General features: G+C 42.6%; 1 protein-coding gene across 2 annotated transcripts in view; it reads left to right on the plus strand.

Annotated features, from left to right (window-relative positions):
• The window catches only part of NUBPL (NUBP iron-sulfur cluster assembly factor, mitochondrial), a 67704-nt gene that overhangs the window by 24046 nt on the left and 16286 nt on the right, over positions 1 to 27372 (plus strand). For both annotated transcript variants that reach the window (XM_035109832.3, XM_035109852.3), the window contains exons 5-7: positions 7587 to 7626; positions 7734 to 7824; positions 25401 to 25494. In XM_035109832.3, coding sequence (XP_034965723.1) covers positions 7587 to 7626; positions 7734 to 7824; positions 25401 to 25494 — 225 coding nt within the window. The remainder of the gene's footprint in view (positions 1 to 7586; positions 7627 to 7733; positions 7825 to 25400; positions 25495 to 27372) is intronic.

Raw genomic sequence — 27372 nt, forward strand, 5'->3', positions numbered from 1 at the left:
CTGAAGGCTTGATACGTAAATCTTTAAAACAAATGGAAGTACATAATAGGGATGCAGTTTCCTCAGTGTGGGCTGGATGGGGTAAAGTTGTCTGCACTAAAAAAGCGGAAATGCTACAGTTCTGGTGGAGCTCCTTACCATGCATTCTAGGGTAGTGCTACAATAGTGTGGAGGTGGGAAAATGTGAGCACCGTACAGCTTCCAGTGAGAGCCCGGCCTGCCACTTGATTGCCTGATCATACAGAGGTCCAGTTCCTGTTACCTTTTGGGGGCAGGGGGGGGGAAGATCGCACCATCTGGCAGCCCGGGATGCTAGCGCCTTGCAGCATCCTTCGGAGGGTGGTACTGAGGCCCAGGAAGCGGTGCAGACCCTTGGGGATGCTGAGAGTGCGAGGTTTCCAGAGGGAAGGCTTGAGGGATCGGACCACAGTGCTGAAGAAGGGGAGGCTCCAGAGGAGACAACACCGGCTCCTCAGCTGAGCAGCCTGGGTGGAGAGGGTGCTCCACCAGCCCCATCACCCCAACAGCGGAGGGGGGGGGGAAGAGGCGGGAGCAGAGGAGGAGGTTCAAGGTGCCAAGGGCGTTTTGTTGGCAGAAGTCCCGACGGTTGGTGCCTACGGATTCTGATTCGGAATAGAACAGTCATGGATTTTGATGGTCTGTCTTGTTCATATGTATATAATAAAACTCTGTAAAAACCAGCCACGGAGTTTGGAGCCGCTTACTCGTGAGGAAGCATCCAGCATCATTACAAGTTGTCAGAACAAAAATCCTATAACTGAAATGAATTATGTGTGCTATACTGTACAAATATTCATTAGCTTTATAATAGGGCATGCATTTGGCTAGAGTTAGGCGTTGCTTTTGGAATCTGGTAACACAGTAGCTGAGCCTTGGAATGCAAATCAAATCTGTAAAGACTAATTGTGAAATGATCTGTGTCACATCCTACCTGATTTCCTAACCATAGTATCGATGTGGAAGATCCTATGGTCAGGGCACTATAATACAGACCATTACAAGTGTTTAATGGCTGAGAAAAATTATCTGTGCCTGTACTTAGTGTTATAATAATGTCTCAAACCCTTGTGGGATAAGACATTCTTACATTGGTGACCTACTGTATATTGTTTCATCTTCATGTGAAGATTTGTTATCCAAAGTCCTGGGAATGTCGTGGCGTAGGGGTAGGAAGAACACCAAGTAATTGGTTTTTGGAGCTAATCCACACCTTCTGAATCTCCTTATGTGTTAACATTGGTTGTGTGCGTTATGGCTGGTTTTATCTGTGTAGAACACAAAATCTTGGAAGATGTCGATTAGGGCCCTCAGTAGTTTAGTTTAGAGCTCCCTTCCCCCCAAGGGAGCCCTCCTTATCCTACAAATTTTCATTAATGGATTATTAAATGTTTCGCTGTGCCCTAAATGCCAGGCTTACTTAGCTGCCACATGATTCCTTCCCCTTCAGAAAGGGGTGAGTGGAGCGGCTACTGACAGATCGTTTTTGGGGTCCATACTTTTGCTTACAGGTGGCACAGGGAGAGGTGGTTGGGAGGGAGCCTATTTATAACCTGTGTGATGCTGCTAAAATGTACCCAATATTGTGGTAGTATGAAACTAGCAGAAATAAGCAGTTGAGCCGGAAGGAGCCTAGGGTGGACTAGACGATCCAACATTCATATTTTGTACCTAGCAATGAAAGAGAGACAACCCCTCTGAGATGACCCCTGTTTGATTTCTAGTAGTCCTAGTTCAACTATTCCAATTTCTTAAAATAAAAAAAAAACTCTTCAAAGACTCTCCAGCAGAAATTAAGTATTTAGTCTTGGAGTTGCAAGAAAAGTAGCTGGACTAAACAGCGGCAATTTGTTTAATTTGCAGACAGAAAGTAGTAAATATCGTCAATGGAGCTGTCCCCAGCTTGGACCAGTACTGAATTGCTTTCTGCAGTGAAAAAGCTGTACTGTCTGATTTTAAAACGCTCCTTTGGAAACACCATGATTGTAATTCTGATATAGTTGGTAGCTGTATTTTACTTTAGTGTAAAAACACATAATCTGCAAAGCATGTAACATATTGCATAATAGGACAGAAGGAAGTTTGTGACACAGAAGCTGGAAATTGTGGCTTTACATACCAAAGAAATAATAATTTGGGGTTCTGTGAGGCAGAAAATGGACAATCTTCACACACTCACATTCATGTCACCCCATGTGTTGATGGTTGTCTTTTCTTTGGATTTAGCCTGTGAGATGCTAAGGAAGTTTGATTCTTCATATTACCACCAAAGCATCAGGCCACAAAGAGGGCTCTCTCACTTTCACGGGAGGGAGCCTCATTACCTTACAAAGATGGATGGTTGCCAGCAATAGGACTGAGGTGCCAGATGATAGATAACTGATCACAGTGGTAGTGAAACAATTTAGTTCTTAATTCAGTGTTCTGTTCTAAAGCACTTGCAGCGGCTACAGCAAGCTAGGTAGAATTTTTAGTGTTGCCCCTTTCAATTTCTCACATTTTTGGCATGCTTAACAGAGTAAACAATTTTAAAACAACCACTTTAAGGCCGAGCCTGTTTATTTTTTTTTTAAAAATATGTGTATTACAGTTTAGAAGTTCAGTTATGTTCCTCCCTAGGTTGCTAGGTTGTCTTTTGTGAGGTGGGAAGATTTCTGTGTGAAACATAAAGCATACCTAGAGGACTGCAGCCTCGTTGCACCTTAAAGACTAACAGATTTATTATGGTGTAAGGTTTCATGGACTAGAGTCTACTTCATTTGATGCATGAAGTTCCTGAAAGCTGATGCCATAGTACATTTCTTAGCCTTTAAGACGTCATAAGATTCTTTACTGTTTTTGCTGCAACAAACAGAAACGCCTGTGCCTTTCAAAGTATCTGTTGTATAGATGAGTAAATTTTAGCAGCAGTGTGGGATATTAAAGGCATCCAGAGCTTTATAATAAACCTTAATGCTGAGCATTCTGTACTGTACATGTTGTTCCTAACAATGAAAAGTAGTAAAAAGTCTTATTTTGTGTGTTCTTCTCAGTCTTTTAATAACTTACCTTGGCAACACAGCTAGGCTAAAGCACTAATATTTCCAAAAGCATGGGGAGGTGTGTATGATACAGGCATTTTACTGTGACGGGAACACTTCCTCCTTCTAGTTGATGCACATCTTGAATTGATCCTTATGTCATTGAAAAGCAGGAAAATCTTAATTAAATCAGAAATGTGAAAGAATAGTTAGGGCAACTGTTTTAATGCTTTTGCTATCATTAGTTTATAAGGCTAGGAGGAGAAAAATAAACAAGAAAGCCTTCCAGTTGGTTGATTATACTAACTTTTGTTGCTTTCGGCACAATTTAAGCAGAGGTTGGATGGCCATCTATCATTGATGCTTCAGCTGAGATTCCTGCATTGCAGGGGCTTGGATTAGATGACCCTTGGGCCCCTTCCAATTCTAAGATTCTATGATTCTACTCCATACTCCTAATGTGGCAGTTTTGGTATTTTGTTGCTGCTGACTCAGGACACGTCCTAGAAAATAGGGACTGTTTCAAGTAAACAGGGATAGATAGTTGGACTGCTATTAACTATGCACGAGGTCACATAAATGGAAATCCTAATTGTTTGGGAAAGGACTAGTGATGGACAGAGAACCTTCTTCCTTTCAGTAGAAATTTGATTAATTACATTGTTCCCAGTTGTGTGTTCAAAAAAAAAAGGAAGGGGAAAAAAAGGCTGGCTTTCAGATCTCCTGAATTCACATCCTGTCGGACACGACTAAACGACTAAACAACAACAACAATAGTCTGTGCTGCAGCTGTCAGGTAATAAGAGTTCAAAGTTTATGCTGCAATACTCCCCCTGAATAGCATTGTGGCAAGTGATACCATTTGTCGTGGTAGTCTTTTGTGCTCTTCCTGAGATGAGACATCATGAAAAAGTGAGGAGGTGGATAATAATGATGATTTTGAGTATTGAAAGATTTCAGCTCTACAAAAAGGTGGTGTTCATGATGCAATGGATTCCTAAGCTTCTGAGTAAGCTCATACTGCCGTCTTATTTTTAAGTAGATGTGGAGGAGTAACTGCTCAATAACTATGCACTGAAATATAATTTTGGAAAAGGGAAATTAATAGTTGCAATCACGAACTATTGTCAACGGCACCAGCCACTTTAAAATGCACCTTCAAGTCCTACACTTGTTGCAACATTTTACATCTGTGGTTTGTTTTAAATTCTAAGGCTGCAATCCATGCTGGTTCCGCAGCACCGGAATGCCAAATCTCTTTTTGTTGTGTTTGGTGTTGCAGTTCCCACTGCTGAAAAGGCAAGCCTTTTTTTTAAAAAAATCTGAAAAGTGGCGTGTCTCTGCAGTGGTGGGAGCCACTATGGAAGTAACTAGAAATAAGGGCAATATGTCACAGTTTCCTCCTTCTGTACTGTAAGGGGGAGAGATTACAGAGAACCTCCCCCTCTCATCAGGAGCAGTTCGTTCCCAAGCAGCCAGGAAAGCGTGGGGTCTGAAGGGGCCGGTCAGGAAGCGGAGAGAGAGTGCCAGGTCTCCGGCAGCATGGGAGAGCCCAAGGGGGGGGACAGGGAAAAGATGGAGCGTAGGCCTTTTCCCCCAGCACCGGAATTAAGGAGGAGGAGAAAGGGGGAGGAGATTCACTGCCCGAGGCTGTTATGTTGGTCAAAGTCACGAAAAGGGGCAGTGCCGGATTCTGAAACGGAATGAGAGGACATGAAACCAACAGCTCACTACACTGTAAATAACGTGCACCAATAAAGACTCTGTTAAAGACAAGTATGTGGGAGTTGTTACTCAAGAGTAGCCGTAACAACCTCTGACATGTACATATCCTGCCTGTTTGGTTTCCAGATTCCATCCCCCTCCCCCAAGCATGTGAAACCTGAGAAAACATGATATGGAATTGTCATTCCAAACAAACCATGATGATCTATTTAAAAGAAGTACAAAGTTCAAATATGATGCTAAGTCAGGAATCATGTTTTTGCTTCTTCCGTGTGCTAGCTGAAAGAAGCAAAGCAGCCCCTATTGACACATTAATGGTAAACCATTCACTGCAGCTTACATGATGGGTGAACTTGGCTTACGTGTTCATAGGTTTTAAAGTCAAAAATGCAAACAAGTATGCCTTTGCTTTTGCTAAAGACCCATTGATGTTGGTGTATTTAATCAATCTATAATAGTGCAGCCATAGTCTCCTATGGTTTTCGGCTTTCAGCATAGCCAGGCATATAGAGAAAGACATTTTAAGAGCATCCATGGGGTTATTCTGAGTGGTGAAGCGTGCATAAGCATTAACTGCAATATTCGGAGGCCATAGAGAGGATTGTCAAGAAAAATTGCAATCTGTGTTCTTCCTGTTCCATTAATTAGAGAAATAAAATAGAAGGTTCTCCACATGATGACTTTTGTTCCAGTTCTTCCTGATAAGCATTTTTGTGCAGTCTGGGCACAAAATCCCAGTCGGGATTCAGGTCTCATCATGGGACTGAAACTGCCTTGGTCGCACTGGTTGATGATCTCTGGCGGGCTAGGAACAAAGGTGAGAGCTGTTTCCTAGTTCTGCTGGATCTCTCAGCGGCTTTTGACACCATCGACCATAACATCCTTCTGGACCGTCTAGAGGGTTTGGGAGCTGTCATGCAGTGGTTCTGCTCCTTCCTCCTGGGCCGTGTTCAGAAAGTGGTGGGGGATGAGTGTTCAGACCCCTGGGCTCTCACTTGTGGGGTGCCTCAGGGCTCTGTCCTCTCCCCCATGCTTTTTAACATCTACATGTAGCCACTGGGAGAGATCATCAGGGGGTTTGGACTGGATGTTCATCAGTATGCGGATGATACCCAGCTCTACCTCTCTTTCAAATCAGACCGGTGAAGGCAGTGAAGGTCCTGTGTGAGTGCCTGGAGGCGGTCGGAGGATGGATGGCGGCTAACAGATTGAGGTTGAATCCTGACAAGACAGAAGTATTGTTTGTGGGGGACAGGAGGCGGGCAGGTGTGGAGGACTCCCTGGTCCTGAATGGGGTAACTGTGCCCCTGAAGGACCAAGTGCGCAGCCTGTTAGTCATTCTGGACTCACAGCTGTCCATGGAGGCGCAGGTCAATTCTGTGTCCTGGGCAGCTGTCTGAGACCCTACCTGCCTGCGGACTGTCTCGCCAGAGTGGTGCATGCTCTAGTTATCTCCCGCTTGGACTACTGCAATGCGCTCTACGTGGGGCTACCTCTGAAGGTGACCCGGAAACTACAACTAATCCAGAATGCGGCAGCTAGACTGGTGACTGGGAGCAGCCGCTGAGACCACATAACACGGGTCTTGAAAGATCTACATTGGCTCCCAGTACGTTTCCGAGCACAGTTCTAAGTGTTGGTGCTGACCTTTAAAGCCCTAAATGGCCTCAGTCCAGTATACCTGAAGGAGCTTCTCCACCCACATCGTTCTGCCCGGACACTGAGGTCCAGTACCGAGGGCCTTCTAGCGGTTCCCTTGTTGCGAGAAGCCAAGTTGCAGGGAACCAGGCAGAGGGCCTTCTCGGTAGTGGCGCCCGCCCTGTGGAACTCCCTCCCATCAGATGTCAAAGAGAAAAACTGCTACCAGTTTTTTAGAAGACATCTGAAGGCAGCCCTGTTTAGGGAGGCTTTTAATGTTAAATAGATTATTTTATTTCATTTTTCTGTTGGAAGCCGCCCAGAGTGGCTGGGGAAACCCTGCCAGATAGGCGGGGTATAAATAATAAATTATTATAATATTATTATTATATGGGCACCCTAGCACAGGCTGGTAACAATAAATTTTATTTTATTTTATAGCATTTATAAACTGCTGAATATTGCATATGCAAGTGCAAGATTTCTTAAGGGAAATTGTAGTGTCTGAATGAATGCAAGATGTTTAGATTTTCAGTGACGTCATATTCTGTTTTTCATCAAGTTTTTTCATCAAACTTCAGAAAGAAATCTATGGAGTAGAGTTGCAATACAATTATGTCAAAAACCACATTTTTGTTGACTTGCTGATGCAGCATTTTCTTGGGACTCTCCTTAAATAAGCTTTAGCTACCTTTTTAGTTTGACTGGTAGCAGGTCCTCTCTCTGGATAAAATATTCTGGCTTTAGAGTCTGGTTTATTGGACTTGTCTTCACCCATGTCAAGAAGGTTCTTAGCAGATCTTTAGGTATTAGGCCTAATGTAGAATTGACATAGCTTATTTCCCCTTTAGGCTGAGGGCAGTTAGGGAGAAAGATGTAATATCTTGGAAAACAGTCCTATAACAACAACATATCACAGTTACACAAGCCAGAAATTACCATGGTTATACTGTATATGTGAGATCTTACTAGGTTAAAGCAACAAACTGTGACTCGTGGTAACCCTGGTTATATGTTAATGTCTCGACTGGCCCTCTGCTTTGTAGTGAAGTCATAAAACTTTAAGAGGGTGCAGATTGCTCTTATAGATGCCTCTAGTTTCTACACATTTTCACAGTCATAATGAACAGAGCTTACAATAATAGTTTCTAAAAATGTCTTTTAAAAACACATTTTCCATTCTAGAAAACCTAATGAGGCCTCTTGTGAACTATGGAATTGCATGGTAAGCAATCTGTAGGTTCAAATCCATTTTACGTATTTTTTTTCCTATATTTTGCTCCCTGTAACATGTCTGAAAGTTGAAAAAATATATTTGCATTTCTCTTGTAGTATGTCCATAGGTTTCTTGGTAGAAGAGACTGCACCAATTGTCTGGCGAGGCCCCATGGTAATGTCAGCCATTGAGAAGTTGTTGAGACAGGTAAGGAGTTATATAAACATGTTGCTTTTTGAAGAAATTTATTTCCCCCCCCCCTTTCATTGATAAACCAAGGAAAGATGATAAAGTTATTCAAGCCCGTGCTGATCACTGTATATGAAAGCATTTTGAAAGAAGGTGGAAATACTGAGAACCAGATGAAAGGATCCTCCCTCTCCTCCCCTCTCCCACTGTTCTGAGAATTGTCCCAACCCTCCAGAGCTGTTTTGGGGGAGGCACAGAGGGAGGACAAGGGGAGAGAGCCTCATTGCATGAGTGGGAATCCTTGTGCTCCCTTTTGTTAGGGCGCTGGGTTAGCTGAATCCATCCCATTGCTTTCCATTAGTGGAGAAGGACCATAAATTGGTGTCCAAGTTTTGCACACAAAAGGTCCCATCATCTCCAGGTAGGGCTGGGGAGGACCCCTGCTTGAAACTCTGGAGAACTGTTGCCAGTCAATGTAGACAACACAAGGTCAATGTACCATTGTCTGACTTGCTATTAGGTAGCCTTCTGCATTTAACAACTTTCCAGTCAAATAAATAGTGGATCCATCTGTTGGATAAGCAGCTGAAATTTGCTTTCGTGGACAATACAGGGGCGTACCCAGGATCAAAAATGGGGGAGGGGCAAAAAAGAGGAAGAGAGAGGGAAGGAAAGAGGGAGGGAGGAGGGAAGAGAGAGAAGGAAGGAAGGAAGGAAGGAAGGAAGGAAGGAAGGAAGGAAGGAAGGAAGGAAGGAAAGAAAGAAAGAAAGAAAGAAAGAAAGAAAGAAGGGGTGTGTGTGTGTGTGTGTGTGTGAGAGAGAGAGAGAGAGAGAGAGAGAAGGGAGGGCGGGAGAGAGAGAGAAAGGAAGAAAGAAAGAGGGGGGAAGGAAGGATGGAGCTCCCGCCCGCCTGCCCCCCCCAGCTCAGGCTGCTCCTCCCCCCTCCCACGTTCCTGTCGCTGGCTGCAGCTGCGGAGGGGACGAAAACAGCCCGATTTCCATAACCCGCAGCGACTTTTCCCCTTCAGTTTTCGGAGGGAAAAAGTGTGGGTTATGGTCCGTAAAATACGGTAATTTTTTTCTTTTGGAGGGGGCAGCTGCCCCCCGCCCCTCGCTGGGTACGCCCATGGGACAATATCTGATCACCTATATTAGATCTTTGAAGCCAAGGGTAGATGATATGGTGGACATAGTAGTAATAATAATAATAATAATAATAATAATAATAATAATAATAATAATAATTTATTTGTACGCCGCCTATCCGGCTGGGTCTCCCCAGCCACTCTGAGCGGCTGCCAACAAAGATTAAAATACATTAAAATGTCACGCATTAAAAACTTCCCTAAACAGGGCTGCCTACAGATGTTTTCTAAATGTCAGGTAGTTGTTTATCTCTTTGACCTCTGATGGGAGGGCATTCCACAGGGCGGGTGCCACTACCGAGAAGGCCCTCTGCCTGGTTCCCTGTAGCTTTGCTTCTCGCAGTGAGGGAACCGGCAGAAGGTCCTCGGCGCTGGACCTCAGTTATCCGGGCAGAACGATGGGGGTGGAGACGCTCCTTCAGGTATACTGGGCTGAGGCCGTTTAGGGCTTTAAAGGTCAGCATCAACACATGGGGCTTCTGCTGAAAGAAATCGCTCCGTGTCTCATTCCTCTTTGTTGTTAGTAACCTCTAACGGCAACAGTCCATGGTGGGACATCATTGGACAATTCAAGCAAGTAGTAGCCTATGAAGTGGAACTGAGGCAGAGCAAAAACACTCAACGTGTGATGATACCCATTAAGCCATCGTTAGATGTTATGGAGGTGATAAAGGGCTTCTGTTTCCCGTTTGCTGTAATAGCTAGTTCCAGCCTTAATTTCTGCCGACCACCTAAAAGTAAGATTTTACTCCAACCATTGCTGTTTTTAGCGCAGCACCAGTATTGTTTGTTAACGTAAAGAGAAGCATAACCACGTAGCACAACTGGATAAGGCAGGGGTCAGCAAACTTTTTCAGCACTATCCCTCAGACCTTGGGGGGACGACGACTATATTTTTGGAAAAAAATATGAACGAATTCCTATGCCCCACAAACAACCCAGAGATGCATTTTAAATAAAAGGACACATTCTACTCATGTAAAAACACCAGGCAGGCCCCACAAATAACCCAGAGATGCATTTTAAATAAAAGGACACATTCTACTCATGTAAAAACACCAGGCCGGCCCCACAAATAACCCAGAGATGCATTTTAAATAAAAGGACTAGGGTGATGACTTTTTACAACCTCATTTCCCTGTATCATAATTTGATGAGCTTTCATTAAAGATTAGATAAAATCTTACTTTCAAAGAGATTTGATTAAAAAAAAACCTCACGCACAAAATGATTTATTATTTTTTTTATCAGTTTTTTGACCATTTTTGAAGTCACTGTAAGCAGATATAAAATTGAACCCAAGCTTTAGAGTCACATATATACAACATTATATAGGGTCATCAAACACACAAGGAAGCTTTTTTTAGCTGCAGTAACAGTATAGACGCCGCTAGAGGACGATGTTTTGCTACCTCTCCTGTAGGTTCTTTTCCCAGCATGCCCGGCAGGGTCTGCTGGCTGAGCTTTGAGGTCCCAAAAAGGGGCTTTTACCTTGCGCAGGTGTGACATTTGTATACCCTATGTTGCTAAGAACACTCCCCATTGTGGAATGTGGTGTTGTGTCCAAATTTGATACGAAATATATATGGAATTGTTAATACAATTTTATGAAATGCTAAAATGGCATACAACCCCCCCCCAAAAAAAACTGTGTGTAATCTTTTTTAATATTTCAATGGAATATACCTCATTTTAGTCATTAATAGGCAAAAGTTCATCCGTTTGTGCTACAGGAAATAATTTTTGAGAAAAAAAATGAAAAAGTCACCACCCTAAAAAGGACACATTCTATTCATGTAAAAACATGCTGATTCCCGGACCATCCGTGGGCTGGATTTAGAAGGCGATTGGGCAGCATCCGGCCCACGGGCCTTAGTTTGGGGACCCCTGGGATAAGGGGTCTGCTAGTACTGGGAGATTATTATGTGTTTGGAAACACTATTTGTTTTTCAGTAGTGTGGTTTTTCACATATAGTGGTGCCTCGCTTAACGGATGCCCTGCTTAACGAAATTTCCGCTTAACGAAAGGATTTTTCGAGCGGAGGTTGCCTCGCTAGACGAATTTGTTTTATGAAAAATTCGTCTAGCGAATCGCGGTTTCCCATAGGAATGCATTGAAATTCAATTAATGCGTTCCTATGGGCAAAAAAAAAAATTCAAAAAAAATTCAAGGCATTCCTATGGGATTCGCTAGACAAATTTTTCGTTATAAGAAAAGACCCGTGGAACGATTTAAATTCGTCTAGCGAGGCACCACTGTATCACAATTGCCTGTGGTGGCGTTCCCCCCCCCTTCAAACATGCCTTATTCTTATTTGGTCACTACCCAAAACATAATATACCACAGTTCTGACATCAGTACCTGCTTTACTAACAAGCAGGGCTCAAAGGATAATTTGGGGGGGGGGGTTGCAGTAACTGCAATATTGCTTCAGTCAATGGAATTCCCAAATGAGAAGCAGATGGCAGTTTCTTTCTCGTGGGTGTTGATAATGATGTATGCTGAGTTGGTTGTTACCTAGCAACTAAAGATGCAGTTGTAATCTAGCAGATCCCGAAGCAAAAAAGAACTGGTGTTGCCTTGACACGGGGCCCATTAATGATTTTCCCTGACAATGGAATTTCACTTGTAGCTGCAAGAAGGCTTTAAGAAGGACTTTCCTCCAATCAAAGCATTTTCCTTTTGTGTATAAGCTATGTGCTCCTTAATCCTGCATCAAGACAAATTGAGTTTCCTTTCAGGAAAACTAAATGCATACAGATACCAGCAAAGACAGGTAGAATCTGTTGTAGAGGAAGGCTTTATAACTACGCAACTGTATAGATATAATTGCAGAGTGTTTTCATGAGTGTGTGTTTAAATCTTACTCCTGCTTGTAACAGTAGGTTATTACTCATTGTTTACCAGATTTAATTATGTGACCAGGACATTTACATTGTAGAGATTCAGGCGTCGCATACAGTAATTAAATAAAATAAAAAAATTCCTTCAGTAGCACCTTAAAGACCAACTAAGTTTTTATTTTGGTATGAGCTTTCGTGTGCATGGCCACTTCTTCAGATACAGTGAAATGGAAGTTTCCAGGCACTTATGTAGAGAAGGGGTGGGGAGGGGTGGGGATGGGGAGGGGGGATCACTCAGAAGGGTGGTGGAAATGGGTGATTGACTGACTGATAGCTGTTGATGACCGCAAACGACTGCAAATGGTTTTGCATGAAAAAGCAAGGGTTGAGATGGCTGAAGATCGCTTATCATGTATAATGAGATAAGAACCCGATATCTCTGTTCAAACCAGGTCCCTCCATGGTTTTGAGCTTGGTGATAAGTTGCAATTCAGCAACTTCTCTTTCCAGTCTATTTCTGAAATTCTTTTGTAGTAAGACAGCTACTCTGAGATCTTGTATAGAATGTCCTGGGAGATTGAAGTGTTCTCCTACTGGTTTTTCTGTCTTCTGGTTCCTGATGTCAGATTTATGTCCATTTATCCTTTGGCGTAGGGTTTGGCCTGTTTGTCCAATATAGAGAGCTGAAGGGCACTGTTGGCATTTGATGGCATACACAATGTTAGAGGATGAGCAATTAAATAGTCCTGAGATGGTATGTTGGATGTTGTTGGGGCCAGTAATGGTGTTGTCTGGGTGTATGTGGCAGCAAAGTTGGCATCTGGGTTTATTGCAGGCTCTGGTACCAGTGTCCATGTTAAGTCTGGTAATTAAATAAAATATTTTATTGTTCCAAAGCTGGGTTTGATTGGATGTTCCATGATTCTTATCTCCACATTTTGTCACTGGTCACCACAGGTTAAACTACTGTTCAGAAGTTGTTGTTTTAAGTTTAGAGCTTTACAAAAAAGGGGGATTAATTATTTTGTGCATTAATATCCTGGTTGTAACTTTTCTTCTCCGGCAGAATTGAAAGTAATAGTTCGTTCTGCTCCTCCTTTGGCTGGCTATATATAAGTCACATAAATTGCCTTCTTAATCTTGGTTTATGATATAATACATTGAGTTTAAGGGGCTCCCAGACATTGAGGCAGGGTTATAAAATATTAAATAAAGATCTCAAGAAAATTAAGTCAGTCAGATCTAATATTCCTAATGCATTTTATTGCAGCCAGTGGAAGAGGCCCATGGACTTGCACATAAAACTAGGCAATATTGTGAAATGGCCTTTATCATCAGTTTTAGAATATTAAGTTTCCTTTATAAGGGTGCGACACAGAAAACAGAGGTATATCAAGTTGCTGTTCATGGTATTTTTTCTCTCTTATACAGTAGAAGTTTAGCAGAATTAGGTTCTGCAGACACTCCCAAGGCAGGTACAAATACAACTGTCTGGTAACATTAAAACCATTTATTCTGTTTATATTCTTTATGGATTCTAAGAGAGCATGGAACTTTTAGCTACTCAGGAAAAGAGACTGCTGCACTGAGACTTTATTATGTTTCTGGAAGAGGTATTCTGGGACATGACAGTTGAATGACGATTCCCAATTCTGTAGTCGATCCCACTGAAATAGATGATATCCCCTCCATTAGTGGTTGGTGCAGACATAATGATGTTTATACCCTTGCACCGCTGCAAATATCCGTAATGTAGTGTAGCATTACCTGGGGGAAGATGTGAGCTCTCGCATACTTCCTCTCCTCTTTGGAAACATTCCCCTTGCAGCCTTAATCATAGTTAACATATGTGCTCTTAAAGCAGTTAATTCTAGCCAGGGCTCGCTCTATTCAAGACTCACTTTTCAAAACCTACTTAAGCCTGTAGCCCTCTATATCCTTGTATATGCCATCCCTCTGTAGAGGCATTTTCATGCTCAAATACCATAATTATTATTATTTAAATAGGCTGTAACAAAGCAATTATTGTAAATACAAATTACAGTATACGTTATGGGAAATAACCAGCAATTCAGTAAGCTTTAGTGGTCGCTAGAAAGCCATCACATTTTTAAGAGATCAGTTGGAAATGTCAACAACCTCTTACATTGTTAGCCTTGATATTTTCCAGCAGAGTGACTTCAGAGTGAATGCATTTCATCCTCAGCTCCATCATTCAGTGTAACCGTAAAGAATAACGTTTTTGATAACAATAGTTAATGACTGCAGTTAATGGCGCCACTGAAGAACCTGGTTATTTTGTTTGAGTGTGCAGGCACCTGCTTTTGTTGGGTTTATGCTTCGAAAAAGATAAGTATTATTCAACAGTTGTGTGAGTAGAAGATGGCTCACATGGCAGATATTTATCTTCTTCTCTTCCCCCTCCACAGCTTCTGCACTCTTTGGAAAACCTCTTTAGAGAATGGGGCAGGGGTATGGAGACTTCTGGTCAGTTTGGGCTGAAGAAAGCTGCAGTGGAGGGGGAGGATGTGGGAATGTTAAGGATAGTAGGAGAGGATATATTGAATAAGCATTATCCTTCCTTCACTCTCACTAGTAAGTGATGTAGCAGAGCAGATTCCCCTCAATATAGCTGGAAGCTAGTTTGCAGATTCACTTGAATCTCTTAGTTAGGATTATTTCCTGGTGTCCCCTTTGATCCCTCTTAAAAGAATAAAGACACGAGAGTCTTTCTGAATAAAGTAACAAAACATTTACTCACATTTCAGTTCACGATTTGATCCCCATAGCTGCCAAGTACCCTGTTTTCCCCGGGAAACCCCCGTTTTTTCATACCGTTTCCCGGCGGTCCCCCGTATCACTTCGTCTCCCATTATTCTCCCTTATATTCTCCTGCCGGCGGCCATTTTTTCCTGCTTTGCCCATCTATGGGCACCGAAAATGGCCAGCGCCGAAAGTTGCACCTACGCATGTCCGGAAGTACATAGACGCGACTTCCGGTGTCGTCGTTGGCCATTTTTGGTGCCCATAGGGGCAAAGTGACACCGGAGGTTGCGTCTACGCACTTCCGGACATGTGTAGATGTGACTTCCGTTGCCGGCACCAGCCATTTTTTGTGCCCATAGATGGGCAAAGTGACGCGGCTACCGGTCCCGGATTCTGCAGTCCAGGACTTGGCAGGTATGTTGATCCCTGAAATGCAGGCTTTACTTAATAGTTATATAAGAAACTGAGCTCATCTCTTATATGGAGACTGAACTCATGTGCTGCTGGCTGACAGCCAGCAGACAGCAAAATTACACCAATAGAACAAAATGGCTGCAGGAGAGCAGCATGGCAGCAAAAGACCAGCAAGCAAGAGAACAAGTAAAGCAAGAGATCAAGACAAACTAGACAAAACTGCAAGAATCAAGACTGAGAAAATGGCTGCGTGACTCGGCTCTTTTATGGAGTCTGCCAGAGCCATGCCCATCTCCCAGATCACACGCAGGGGGAGGATGTTCCAGACCAGTGGAACAGGAAGTTACACCGACTGGATGTTCCCCTGCCTGTGCCCACTCTAGGGAAACAAGGAATATTGTATTTAACTTTACCAAGGGATTGCATCCCACAGAGGATACAGTACAACTCCTATGCTTCAAGAATGTCCTCCAACCTTATGGAGTGGCTGTCTGGAGAGTGCAGGGCCCGAAAGGGATAATTGAATTTTGTCAGATGCACAGCCTTCCACTCTTGCAGCCATTGGATGCCAAACCTTGACTGTAACTTTCACCTATAGGAGAGAGGATTGGTCTATAATCTGTTTGAAATGGCAGGTAAACCTCCCGTTTCCCTTGTATAAAGATGATAGACGCTGCCGTGATGTTAGCATTTGCTACGCTAATACTATTACACAAGTGTCTTTCATGCAGTGTAGGTTTTTAATGGAACCTTTGCTTGATATCAACGGAAATAAGTGCCAGAGTGTGAGCCCCACTTTTGATTACATAGACATTTGATAATAGGAAAAGTTCAGAGAGTCGGAGTGAGGTGACCAATTTTTGTTTTGATTTCATGCAATGTGTAGTTTGCTCTTGCGGTCTTTCAAGCAAGAACATGAACTCTCCTATGTGTGCTTAACAAGTAAGGATTATTACAAAAAGCAAGAAAGCTAAATGTCATTAATGTGCCACAGAATAGTTAAAGGGTGGATTTATCTTATTACTTTTCAGTCAAAATGTATTTTCAGATATGGAGATGTAAAATCTCCCACATAGGTTTGTGGATAGTATCTTAATTTTTTTATAAAGTTTTTTTTTTTGTTCTTCTTATACATTTCCATATGAAAAAGAATAATGAGGGAAACTGTTTCCAAACATTTCAAAAACAAAACAAAACACCTGAGGCTGCTTCAAAGTTCAGAAGTAAAGGCCAAATAAATGATTGACCATTGGTTCTGGGCTCATATGTGCTTTTCCCCCACCTCCGGCTGGGATTTCTCCCTGAATGTCCTTCTCTGCTGTTAGGATCAAAATTGACAAATCGTGGTTTGTGCTCAAAATCAGAATTGGGGAACCAAGTGGAGGGGTTTCCAGTTTTGGATTTAAAGATAAGCATAGTTTCCCACTCATATATAATGGCAAACTGTCAATTTCTAGAATAGCAAAGGAATTGGACAGCACGAAGGGAGATGAGAACATTCAATTCTGAAGATCACCAAGCCGTGGTATATTAGCTTACATAGGAGCCAATATGCAGAAACGGCTCAAGGAAATTATCATCATGCACCGCAGCTTGGCTCCTATATATAATAACCAATATTTTGAGGACTAATATTTAAGCTCATCCATACCCTTCCTTCAAAACTCACCTTTCCTGTAAAGACTGGCTTAATTGCTTGATCTGATACCCAGCTATAACCAAGCCCAAACACTTTTATCTTTATGCTTGTATGTCACTTGCTATCCTTCTCTCACCCTGATCTAAATATGGTTTATTCCTGATTCAAGGCGGAGTTCTCCCCGATTCAGATATAACGATGAACTCTGGTTAGTTTGAAACAGAGAGGCAAATGCTTCTGATCTTCTTGTGGCTACATCAGAGAAGAGGAAGAGTGTATGAGCCCCAGGCATGCTTAACGTAGTGCTAAATCATGGTTTAGTGTTAATCCAAAATGGGTTAAATTAATGGGAATAGGCTGTTCACAAAACGTGGCATTAGTACAAGTGCACAATTCGCAGCTTTTCTTTGTTACTCTTCAAATGATACACATTACAGGATGTGTTCTTAAACAGCATTCCTGTGCATCTACACCTTCATAAGTTGTTTGTGTTGCATCATGAGGAATGTGGTGTTTACGCTACTTACTTAGAATATACATTATGTGAATATCTATAGTTTTCATTTTTAATTTGTTGCTTATACCTGGTGATTGATTAGAACAATTTGCACAGAAGCTTTCGCGATGTTCCTGAATGAGGGAAAATACACAGACACCACATGGCAGTTAATTACACCGCTTTAACAATAAATGTCAAGGAAATGCTTTTTTTAGAAGGAAAAAAAAAAGATGAATGCTGCGCTTAAGCAAAGTGCAATTACATTTCCAACATCTGAAATGTTTCACAACACTGTACGTACTCAAGCAGTGAACACTTTAGCATTTTCCACACATGCACAATGGCTGACAGATGGTGGGTGTTACAGGTATAATTTTGTAACCAACACTCACTTGTTTGTTTGCAAGAGGGAATTCCTGCTACCATAATGTTTTGTTAATCTGAGCTAATTTATTCCTACACAAAGAAGTATTTGCATATAGACACATTTCTTAGAACTGATCTTAGAAGAAGGATTAAGGTCATGATTTGGTAGAATGTTGCTTACAAATGAGACTTGCATGCAAAATTCCATTCCCCCCCCCTGAAACAGTCTGCAGTCTAAAACAGTTTATTTGCGCACATTTTCCCTAGCCAGAAACTACTATCAGTCTGATTGAGATGGCTTATCATGAATGGAAGAAAAGGGCTGATAATGTAGAATGCCATCTCTTTTAAATAAGACACAGCTGTGATATGTGAACACGCATGCATCTTAGTAGTAGGTTTACCACATAGTACAGCAATTCAACTGTCAACGCTGTAAGTATTGGCCTGAACAATCTCCAGCAGCAACTAAGAAGCTAGCACCCTGTTACTCCTGTGACTAGATGCAAGAAAGATGGAAGCTGCTGCAACTATTCTAATTTAATTTACAGCCTTTTGCTTGCTGCACATAGGCGATGGGTATCCTAAATTCCAGGTATTCATGACATTTGCCACATTGTTCCGGGGTGAGGTCACACCCTGTGATTTCAGATCCTAAGGTTTTAGATCGTTTGTTTAAACTGGCATTTTTATATTACACAGAAAAAAGTTAAATGCATATTAAACAGGAAATTATTATGAATCTAGAACAATGTGTCATACTGTGATTAACTCGGACCTAACAGATTTTCAGAAAACTGAAAAAATACTGATATCCATTGGATTATTTTTTAAAAAAACCATATAATAATAATAATTAATAATAGTAATAATAATTTGGGAATCTGATCTAAATAGTACTCCATTTCTGACATTTTAATGGAAATTGTAGCCAAGGCCTACTTGAGTCCTGTGGTTCATAAAAAGTGGGGGTGGAGGGAGTAAAAAGGGAGCTACACCTCAAATCGTCCTGTGGTGTTGTGAGGAGGAGGAGATTGAGGGAAATGAGGTTATCAAGCGCTACAGGAACAGTTTCCATCCTTTTTGGACCTATGGGCACATTTGCAAATTGGAGAAACCGTCATGGGCACCCACTTAAGCATATCTGGCGCCATGGTGCGAAGATCCCTCCGGCGCCCCGTTTCCCAGCGCAACTGTCTAGCGGGCACAGCGCGGTGCCCCCCTGGTGGCCCGGCACCCTGCCGCATTGCGGCACCCAGCCTTGCCTTAGGGCCGGCCCTGTGGGCACCTCACATATAACTGCAGGCAAGCCCATACTATGGCCCTATCCTATTGGCTACAAAGTAATGTTAATGAACGGCTTAGGGAGCTGGGTATGTTTAGCCTGGAGAAGAGAAGGTTAAGGGGTGATATGATAGCCATCTTCAAATATATGAAAGGATGTCATATAGAGGAGGGAGAAAGGTTGTTTTCTGCTGCTCCAGAGAAGCAGACACGGAACAATGGATTCAAACTACAAGAAAGAAGATTCCACCTAAACATTAGGAAGAACTTCCTGACAGTAAGAGCTGTTCGGCAGTGGAATTTGCTACCAAGGAGTGTGGTGGAGTCTCCTTCTTTGGAGGTCTTTAAGCGGAGGCTTGACAGGCATATGTCAAGAATGCTTTGATGGTGTTTCCTGCTTGGCAGGGGGTTGGACTGGATGGCCCTTGTGGTCTCTTCCAACTCTATGATTCTATGATTCTAATTTCAAACCTAATATCAGGGGGAGGTTTCTTTGGGCACATGTATGCTCAGCCTCAGGGGCACTGTGTTGGTGACCCTGGTACTAGAAGGAGAAGTGTAGAGAAATGTTGACTACATCCCCAGGAACTGCTGCTGTGCAGTTGCAATCTTACTTACAGTATTTTGAAGGTTCACAGGGAGCCCCTTGGGAGTGTATGAAGTTCATATGTCTTCTAAAAATCAAACTGTTGTTCTGTTGATTGGCAGTCAAATTGTGATCTTAATGTACAAAAAAAGGGGGTGTGGAGCCAGGACCAGATTTAGGTTTGATGAGCCCCTAAGCTACTGAAGGTAATGGGGCCCTTTACATATGTCCAGCTGTCCTTTGCTAACAACAAATTGTTGCTGCTATTTGTATTGAATATATTGTATATGGTAATTTATGGACCTAATAGGTATCTAAAGCCATTATTTTTTAAAAATGTATTTTATCAAAGTAATTGTTGAACTGAAATACAATTAAGAATATTAATAGTGAAAAATGTTTTTTGGGGGGAGAGAATGGGGCCCTAAGCTATAGCTTGTTTAGCTCATACGTAAATCCGGCATTGGGTGGGACATTGCTTTTCTTTCCCGCTTTTCTCCAGCACAGTATTCAATGGCTTTTCATTGTGTTTTAAGAAAGTTAGAAAAATACCCTCAAAAAAGACATTGCTCAGTTACTAATACTATCTTTTCATGCCTAACATGTTTCCCATCCACATCTAGTTATGCAAAGTCTTGGAATACTTGAAGTTTCAGAACTCCTGTGCCTGCCCTGCTTGCTAGAAAAGGGATTCAGTGCTTTTCCCTTGAGTTCATGGGATAAATTTATATCTTATCTCTTGCAATCACTCCAGGCATTATTAATATGTTAGAATTAAAAGCTCTTGATTTTTACCTGCTGGATCGGTACTCTTCAGTACTTAAACTCTCCAAATAAATCTCCTCATCCCCATTTTTCAAGTTGGGGGTGGGGAGATATGCCACACTGTTCTTAAAACATACCATTGGCACAAATAAATCTTCTCAAGAAGAAAAGATAATGGATTTAGGTAGAAAATTGATAGTTACTTTTGTAAAGGGCAATGGGTCGTACTGTGAGCACTGCAAAGGGTGGAGTCTCCAGTGGTGTAGACAGCTTTACTTGAATATGGTATGTGGGTAGCAACTGTGAAGAGAAGTAAAGGCATGTAGTTTGGGGGCGAGGCTTGTTAGTTCAGTGTGTGGAGAAGAAGGCTATTGAATTCCAGCAGGTAGCAAGACAGAAGGAACACCTAAGGCTAAATCAGGATTGCTTTCCTGTTTTACAATCAAAATACATTTTCTTAGCATTTGTTATTATGTTGTGTTTTTTTGCATTTTTATACTGTAAACTGCCCGATGATGATGATGATGATAATAATATATTTATACCCCACCCATCTGTCTGGGTTTCCCCCACAACTCTGAGTGGCTCACAACAGAATATTAAAACAGAATAAAACATCAAACATTAAAAACTTCCCTAAACAGGGCTGCCTTCACATGTCTTCTAAAAGCCAGATAGTTGTGTATTTCCTTGACATCTGGTGGGAGGGCATTCCGCAGGGCGGGTGCCACTACCAAGAAGGCCCTCTGCCTGGTTCCATGTAGCTTCACTTCTCGCAGTGAGGGAACTGCCAGAAGGCCCTCGGAGCTGGATCTCAGTGTCCGGGCTGAACGATAGGGGTGGAGATGCTCCTTCAGGTATACTGGGCCAAGGCCCTTTAGGGCTTTAAAGATTCCTTCCAGCAGCACCTTAGAGACCAACTAAGTTTGTCATTAGTATGAGCTTTGGCAGGGCTTTAAAGGTCAGCACTAACACTTTGAATTGTGCTTGGAAACGTACTGGGAGCCAATGTAGGTCTTTCAGGACTGCTGATCCTTGGATGAAGGGCTGTATATAAATGCAATAAACAAAATAAATATACAAAATAGCAGATTCACCCTATTTAAAGCCATGAAGTTCAGTGGGTAGCCTTGGTAGGCTGCGCCTCTGTTAATGACTGACTGGAGTCATTGTGAAGATAAAGAGGTGGAAAATAGTTTCAATCTTCTGCTCCTTTGTGGAAGCATGGGATAAAAATATAATAAACTAGCTGGCCCGGCCACGCGTTGCTGTGGGTCATCCCTGTGATTCCCCCCACCCTGTCCCGATCCATGACATATCCCGCCCCTGCTTCCTCCAAACCCTTGGCTCATCCCTGTGTTTCGGTAGGATACCCTTCCCTCTGTTTTCCCCGGGGAGTGTTGTCCCCTCCCCCCTGTATCTCCTTACAGTGGCCCCTGCACACGCATCGTGAACATTTTTATATATTTAGATTTAAAAAATTTGGAATAAGAACATGAGAAGCAGAAGTTATTATTGTTTAATTTTATTTTTGGTGTTGTCATTTATTTTGGTGGGTTTTGTATGATGTGGGCAGGTATTGTATGATTTGGGTATCATTGTGTTGATTTTTGGTGTTGTCATTTATTTTGGTGGGTTTTGTATGATGTGGGCGGGTATTGTATGATTTGGGTGTTGTTGTGTGTTTTGGCGGGGGGTTGTGTGTTTTTTGTTATTTGGATTTTCTAATTTTGGTGACCCAGAGAACCCAGAGAACTACTTTAATAATCCCAACCGTGGGGGGGGGGGAGAGGAATCGAATAGTGAAGACCCACAGCCCCGTAGCAACAGAAGGCGAGTTCCGAAGCGCCCAAGCTGTTCAGTTCCATTAAAAGCCCAGGAAGCGGCATGGGGAAGGTGGGAGATTGTAAATCAAGGCGGGTGGGATTGGCCACTGCAAATATCCGAGGACTTAAACTGGGGAGAGAAAGTACATGGTTGTGTTTTTTTAAAAAGACGCAGAGACTTGCAATCAGTCATAGTATAAAGCCTAGGTTAAAAGGGGCATGACTGCACTTACTTAAAATGGCCACTGGAGCCTCGCATGTGACACAACGCCCACTAAATTTTAAAGTAAAAACCCATTGCCATGCCCCCAAGTGCTGTGGGTTATCCCCCCCCGGGCCTAGTGGGGGCCTGGCGGCCTGGCAGGGGCCTATATAAAACAAAGGCTGTGCTGTGACCTGCGATTTGGGCGCTCGCCCTCCGCCCCGGGCCTAGTGGGGGCTTAGCAGCCTGGCAGGGGCCTAGGGGTCTGGTAATGGCCACCTTGGTGGTTTCAGTTGCTTGGTTGATGATGTCATTATTTGGCGCCGCCCTTCAGAGCTTTTGCTGGTGACAGCGTGCAGTCTGCCTTTCTATTGGATGCTGCTGGAGTCTTCAGAGCTTTTGCTGGTGATGTCTAATTTGTGCGCCACTTTTTTGCGTTTAATCACTATTTAAGGTATGAAAGTTGTGCTTTTGAATTTTTTTAATACCAGATCCCTCACTGATGAGCAAGGTACGCTTTGTCCTAATTTGATGCAATTTGGTTCAGCGGTTACGGAGAAAGGCTGTGACCTCTGTGCGCACAATGCCTACATTTCTATATATATAGATACTTGAATAAGAAAAGCTGATGGGTTCGTGCTGGTCTTATTATTTATACTGAGAAGTGTTCTTAGGTACTTGGCTAGCTTTTTCGTTGTGCATTGCGCACCATCTCTCTCAAATCTTTCAGCACATACAGACCTAATCTGCTGCCAAAAAGCACATTTGACTTTTATGTAGCTTTTTACTAGCTTTCTTTGGCTTTGTACTTTTTTATAAAAAAGTGGATTTTTTTTAAAAGGTTGATACCAGCTTCTCCAAACATAAATAGATTTGCAATATCACTCAGCGATAGATTATATAAGTAATCTGTAAGTAAGGTCAATTCATATAGCCTCAAAAATTTCTATAAATGTGAGTCAGTCACTTTTGAAAACTATACAAAGCACTGAATAACGTTGGATTATGAAATGTACACTGTAACCCTCTTAATACTCTTTCTCCATAATTCCTCATTCTGTTCATATTCACTGAAAAAGACATTTTTCTTGAAGTGGTGTTGCTCATTACATTGACTCCACTCTTGTACAATCAGTACAATCATGTCTGATGTCATTACACTTTTTGACAACACTTTTTTTAGCTACTTCTGGCCTGTGGAACCAATGAGACCTGCAAGGCTTCTCCATTTGGCACACGAGGCCATTTCAGGAAAGCCACACTCACCTCTCCATCACCCAAAGCAGGAAAGACACAGATTGGGTTGCAGAGGAACAATCGTGAGTGCACACTAAGCTTTGAGAGTTTGGTGCTATTTGAATATCGTGTATAACACACAGGTGCTGCTACCCTCTTTCTCCTTATGCGAAAGAACCAGTTATCCAAACATAACTAATTATGCCCAAACATTGCTATACGCACCACACCCAGAGTTTGCCCACTCCTTACTTCCTTACTTCTTTGTGCTCTGCTGATTGGCTGCAGCCATTTCAGGAAGAAACCATGGAAGCGGGGTGGGGGGGAGAGAAAGGAGAAATGATATGATGTACAGTTGTACCTTGGATCCTGAATGCCTTGCAAGTCGAACGTTTTAATGCCCCAACCCCGGAAGTGCGTGTTCCGGTTTGCAAACTATTTTTGGGGAACCCCTAACATCCGACAGGGCTTCTGCGGCTTCTGATTGGCTGCAGGAGCTTCCTGCAGCCAATCAGAAGCCGTGCTTTGGCTTCCGAATGTTCCGACTCCGTTCGACTTCCAAGGTACGACTGTATTAAAAATATTCCCATAGGAATCAGTGGAAATTGTGGATTAGTTACGCGAACACTCACAGTGTAATTCCAGGGAACACATTGTGCTCAGTAAGTGGGACCTGTGTGTATCTTGTTGCGCTGCTTTCGGAAGGGGTGGGATACACTCAAGCAATCAAGCTCCTGCGTGTGTTTACTCCCTGCTGAAAGCAGTGGAACAGAGTAAGGCACCAAATTCAGGCCACCTCAACAAAGGAACCATCGGGAGCACACTCTTGAGTCTACTCTTGTAGCCACAGCTTTGCATTACCTGTGCTCATTCTGGTGTACACTTGTTTTTAGCCAATTCATTACTCATTTCACCCAAACACAGATTGATGCTTAGGGTTTACTATTGTGTTTTGGCTCTTGAGTACTGAAAGACCTGCTCCCTCCCTTGCAGGCCTTTTCCCACCTGGCCGGCACGGCAGGGCCCTGATTGACTCCAGCTACAAAAGCTGAGGCTGCTGAACGGACTTTTGGGCTGCGGTATTGTTTAGGGGTTTTTTGTTGTCTGCGGCAAGGGGGGGGGTGTTGTTGCTATTATTGATATTAATTTTTGCATCTTTTAGATCTTAAGATTTATATGAAAATTGTTCAGTTTTGTTGTTATTTTGTTTTATTTATTACCTATTGCTACTTTCGTTATGTTTGCGATTACGTAATTTTTTCCCACGTGAGCCGCCTTGGCCGTGGTTTTAACGATGGAAAGGCATCATACAAATAAAATGATGTATGTCTCTTTGTAATTAAGCATGGACTGGTCTGAAATAAATGAACAACGAATTGTAGGTTTTCAGAGAACAGGCAGTCAACTTTCAAAAGGTCGCGCTTTTTAAGGACAGTCCCCTACCACTTTGAACTCCAGGAAGCTAATGAAATGGGCATAATGTTCTTTCACAAGCAATTAATCTAGATTAAACCATGTTGGTTACTTTGTGCCCCTGACTCATTTCTCCGATACGCATTTTAAATTAATAAATATTCAGTTGCTTGGGTCTCTGTGCTAGTCTGACCTCAGTGGTTGGGCAGGCACCTCACGACTACCGAGGAAGGTTTCTACTGGCACAAGGGGCAACTGGCTTGGAACAAGAGTGCTAGAATGCCCCTGTATTAATCTGTTATGCTTTTATGTCAATGGTAGCATCTGATGGAGCTTTGAAGCCAACAGGATCGCCCCACCTCACCCCCACACTCCACCCCCTGACCAGTGATTCCGAACCCTTGCCCTTTGACCTGCACAGGGCTGTGTATAACACACACACACACACACACACACACACACACACACACACACACACACAGTATATGTAACATAAGCAGGTGGTCCTTGGTCCGTGGTGCTGGTGCTAAGAGACCTGCTAGACTATAGTATGTTTAACCCATACATTTAAAATTCTTTCTTTCCTTCTTCATCCGTGGCCTTTTCTAGGTTGACTGGCAGCAGCTGGATTATCTAGTAATTGACATGCCACCTGGGACAGGAGATGTACAACTGTCAATCTCACAGAATATCCCAATTGCAGGTATCTTTTTTATGGACCTACAGTGCAAGCTTAACTGTGTCTACTCAGAAGCAAGTCCTGTAGAATTCAGTGGGGTATATTCCTTGCAGCCTTAGTTGTGATTAAAGATGAAAAGCACCAAGAGGCTTTTTTGAATGGCAGTAACAATTTCTTAACTTTAGGTGGCATCTTAAAGGGATGCAGCTGGGACACGGGTGGCGCTGTGGGTTAAACCACTGAGCCCTAGGGCTTGCCGATCAGAAGGTCAGTGGTTTGAATCCCCGCCACGGGGTGAGTTCCCGTTGTTTGGTCCCAGCTCCTGCCCACCTAGCAGTTTGAAAGCACGTCAAAGTGCAAGTAGATAAATAGGTACTGCTCCTGCGGGAAGGTAAACGGCGTTTCCGTGCGCTGCTCTGGTTTGCCAGAAGTGGCTTAGTCATGCTGTACCCAGATGCTGTACGCCAGCTCCCTCGGCCAGTAAAGTGAGATGAGGGCCGCAACCCCAGAGTTGTCTGTGAGTGGACCTAACGGTTAAGGGTCTGTTTAAGGGATGCAGAGTGGTGGAGCCACTTCACAGTCTGTCTCTTCCCTCTGTGTTGTCCTTTCAGAATGCCTGCCCGCCTCCCTCCATCAGAAAAGGTCTTAACTCCCATGAGTTGAAAAATTAGCCATACATTAAACATCTCCTATTTCCCCTTTAAATCTTAAATTATTTTGGCCCTGGAATTTAAAGAGCAGTTTGATTTGAGGGTGGGAGAAGTGATGGGGAAAGGGATCTTGAGTAGCAAATATTGAACATACAGGTTATATTTTATTGTGACCTGGTCTGAGCAACCTGGTCTGATGAAGGGAGCGATAAAAGTTCTGCAAATAATTATGTCCGAAGTGAAGAACCATGTTTTGCAATCACCTGGTGAAGTGGAGTTGGAAACAATGCTTTTAAGTGAACTGGCAAACAACAGTAAATGTTTCCAGTTCATATACAAACACTGGGTAGCAGCTATATCTCAATCTGTGGTCCCCAAGTAGCAGCCATGGACAACCTAGCAAGCTCAGCTTGCCAAGGCCCCCAACTCCCTATACATCTTGTTGAAAAAATGTATATAATTACACTTAAAAAGAAGAAGAATTAAGATAAATGACTGATTATACTCTAGACTATTATGGAGAGATCACTTCACACCAGAAGCTGCCTGGCATGATTTGCAAAGAGGCAATTTAGATATAGCCAGGAGGAATCCTGCACTGCAGAGCTTTTAAAGTAGGCTTAGATGTCTCTTTCTGTTTGCTTTATAAGAATCGAACTGTTTTCAGTAACCTGGCTTGTTGCTGTTGGCGGAGGGCTATATAAATAACACTAGCCATAAGTTGGTTTTTATTGAATAATGTTGAAGGCAGGGCAATGAATTTCTACATACAAGATTGTAGAGAAAATGTGAGCCAGCGTCAGTACATGTCAAAAGAAGCATAATCCAGGCAGCGTCTTGTTCATTCAATCATCCTTAAAGTAGTTCATCTCTGAAAAGTGATTAGGTAAAAATTATACATTCTGCTCAAGCAGAGCTGTTTCTCAAGTGAATTTCAGTCGCATTTGCTGATTTTAATGATCAAAATAATTTCATACTTATCAATCCTATTAATCCTGCAGAGGCAACACTGCTTAAGGGGGAAGAATCGGAATCCTGTTCCTCAATGAGATTGTCACATATTTGATTTATGAATATTTTACTATGAATGAATAAATGTGTTGGGAACTGTTAGGGAGTGGGAGGGAAGGAGTAATTGCTAAGTAGGAAATCATGTTTATCTCAACTATAATGGTGGGTTTTTATATGGTTGGTTAGGTGTAGACAAGTTCCAGAATTGGAAGTTGCCTGAAATGCCTGTAGTAACTTGTGG

Source organism: Zootoca vivipara, chromosome 1 (genome assembly GCF_965207765.1).
Source record: "Zootoca vivipara chromosome 1, rZooViv2.hap1.1, whole genome shotgun sequence".
In the NCBI taxonomy this organism is placed as follows: domain Eukaryota; kingdom Metazoa; phylum Chordata; class Lepidosauria; order Squamata; family Lacertidae; genus Zootoca; species Zootoca vivipara.